At 43.7% G+C, this 3,022-nt stretch overlaps 1 protein-coding gene across 1 annotated transcript; it reads left to right on the forward strand.

Annotated features, from left to right (window-relative positions):
- Nucleotides 1-656: 656 nt before the first annotated feature.
- LOC110019708 (leucine-rich repeat receptor protein kinase EMS1) lies at nucleotides 657-2,204 on the forward strand. Its single transcript, XM_020717493.1, has one exon. It carries the CDS (start codon nucleotides 879-881, stop codon nucleotides 1,971-1,973), a length of 1,095 nt encoding a protein of 364 aa, XP_020573152.1. The 5' UTR covers nucleotides 657-878; the 3' UTR covers nucleotides 1,974-2,204.
- Nucleotides 2,205-3,022: the final 818 nt, after the last annotated feature.

Consider the following 3,022-nt stretch of genomic DNA (forward strand, 5'->3'; position numbering starts at 1 on the left):
GCATCTCGCAACAGAACTCCAGCCGCGGAACGCCCTCTCCCCCTTTCGTTTCAGCCTGATGCGACCCCCGACTAACGAAGTGCGCAAAATAAAAGAGTTTCCAAATGCAACTTCTCTGGTTCCGCAACGTAAATGCCGCAAAAACAAAGGTCCCAAACAGGCCCTAAATCAAATTAAACTATCAAAAATCAGAAAAGGTCATAGTCCAATGTCTCCTTTCTTTTTACACTGCTTAAAATCCAAAGGCTCACCCCCTATCTATTTCTCAAGCAGTCGCAGGTCACTTTGAATATGGTTGAAAGCATTAAACTTTAGGCTTCCAACAAAATAGTCCAAATTTGATTTGGATTGTGGTGGCAAAGGGAATTATGTTGAGAGCAGAAATTTCTACATCGCACCTCAACAACAAGGTCATTTAACAATATGTAGATGTATAAATATTAAAGTTCAAGTAAGAGATATACAATACTAAAAATTTTGTTTGAGTTCTAGCTATGTAAATCCCCCAGGAATTTCCCCTAACTTTCTGTGGTAGTCTATTTCAAAATTTTGCCACTCCCAAACTATATATATATATATATATATATTAAATGGGCATTGGGGACATATACATATATATATATATATCTTATTGGATAAATTTTTATATTCCGTTAAAATCTTAAAGAGGTCTCTCAAATAAAATAAAAATAAAAAGTCTTTGAAAATTCCAAGCCCAGTTGACTGCTCCGGCGACTGACCACAGCCTAAGGAAAATGAAGCCTCCTTACGGTGCCCTCCTCCCCGTAGAACTTCTCTTCTTCCCTTCTCCTCCTCTTATTCTCCCCAAACCCTAACATTAATCACATCCTCCAATCTCTCCCTCTCTTCCCTCAATCATGGAACCTATTCTCCAAGCCCTGATCGCCGCCGCCGGTAGCTTCTCCGCCATCTCCCTTCTATTCCTTGTCGTCCTCTTCTTCTGTCGCAGCCGTCCACCTAAGCCTCCTCCCCCTTTCCTCTCCATCTCCTTTCCCACCCCTTCCTCCGCCCTTCCGCTCCCTACCCGCGAGCACAGCTTTTCCTTTGATCCCTCCCTCCCCTACATCTCCCTCTCCGATCTGGAAACCGCCACCAAAAACTTTTCCCCTGATCGCATCCTCGGCGACGGTGGATTTGGCTTTGTCTACAAGGCCATCTTCCCCTCCGGCGCCCCCGTCGCCGTCAAACGTCTTTCCCCTGACCTCGCTCCCTTCCAAGGCTTTCGAGAATTTCGCGCCGAGATGGACACCCTCGCCCGCATCCACCACCCCAATCTCGCCCGCCTTCTCGGATACTGCATCGCCGGCTCCAACCGCCTCCTCATCTACGAATTCCTCCCCGGAGGCAGCCTCGACCAACGTCTCCATGACCCTGACCCCGACTATTTTCCGCCGCTCACCTGGTCCGTCCGCCTCAGCATCCTCCGTGGCGTCGCCGCTGGCCTTGCCTTCCTCCACGAGGGATGCCGTCCCAGCATCATCCACCGCGACATCAAGGCCAGCAATGTCCTGCTTGACGGCGAGTCTGTTGCCCGGATCGCGGATTTTGGATTGGCGCGTTTGGTGGAATCGTCTAGATCGCACGTATCGACACAGGAGGCGGCGGGGACGGTGGGATACATGGCACCGGAGTATAGGGAGGGGGTTACGGCGGTGACGGCAAAGGGCGATATCTACAGCTTTGGGGTATTGGTGATGGAGGTGGTGACGGGAAGGAGGCCGAGCTGGCCAGTGAAGACGGATGATGGTGGAGAGATAGGGCTGGTTAAGTGGACCAGGGCGAAGTTTGAAGAGGGGAGGGAGATGGAGATTTTGGATCCTTTGATGGGGAAGGAAGCGGTGGCGGAGACGGAGGTGAAGGGGCTGTTGGGAGTGGCTTACAGGTCTACCGAGGAGAGGCCGAGTAGTAGACCGTCCATTGGAGAGGTGATTAAGCTTTTAGATAGCTTTTGACGGAGGCCATTACCGACTTCACCTGTTTCTTTATTTGTGCTACAGATTGGGTTGGAATGAATTTCCGAGATGATGGGTTGTGATTTGTCCCACAACTAGCTTAGCTTTTATTCCTCCGTTTATTAGTCATTAAGGGTACATTTTTTTCATAGTTATACGTTAAAGTTGATATATTTGTGCCTTATTGGAAGGATTTGTTTTCCTGCCCAACTTAGTATAGGGTTGTATAAATTTGGCTGGAAATTAAATGTGGAGAAATATCTATATCTCATTTTTCATATAAATTATTTTTACAATCATAATATTTTTTAGTAAAACTTTTTTTCATAAAATAAAAATGTGAAATTTATTATATTCTTCCTTAGTTATGTTTTTCTCTTTTCCTATAATTATTTTTCATGCTTTCGTAGATTCAAATGTGTTCGTGGATAATTAGGATTTAGGGTTTAATTATTTAAATGTTGTGTAAACTTAGAACCGAGAAAAGGATAAAAAACAGAGAAGTTCTAGCAAAATAAAATCTATTGATTTTATTTATCACAACTCAATAATCATAATTTTGTAGATGTTCTTGTGTTCCATTTGATCTCTTATAGAAGACAATAAATAAACATATGATCGAGTTATTATAGCTATGTGGATATGGTAATCAAGACCAGGAATAGTACATGTAGATAACGGCTTGGGTGAGTGTTTCAAAGACTATCAGTTTCAAATAGGTGAGGTTGCTTAGGGCACATGCAAGGTTGTTGATCTAAACTAGCAAGGACTCAAAATGTCTTCTATAATGTTGGTTAAGTGACTTTTTGGTTCCAGCAAATGACTTATTGGCTATGACTAATATGTTTGAGCTGGGGGAGCATCTCAATTATGTCAGTTTACCTTGATCAAGGTTTTGGGATGAGACATTTTTAAGATAGCTTTAATCTTATCTAGCTCGATCTCGATTCCCCGATGACAAACAATGAATCCTAGAAATTTTCTTGAGGTAGCGCCCGAAGACAGATTTTAAGGGATTCATCTTAAGATTATATTATCATAATCGTTCA

This window comes from Phalaenopsis equestris, unplaced genomic scaffold (assembly GCF_001263595.1).
Source record: "Phalaenopsis equestris unplaced genomic scaffold, ASM126359v1 Scaffold000071, whole genome shotgun sequence".
NCBI classification, from domain to species: domain Eukaryota; kingdom Viridiplantae; phylum Streptophyta; class Magnoliopsida; order Asparagales; family Orchidaceae; genus Phalaenopsis; species Phalaenopsis equestris.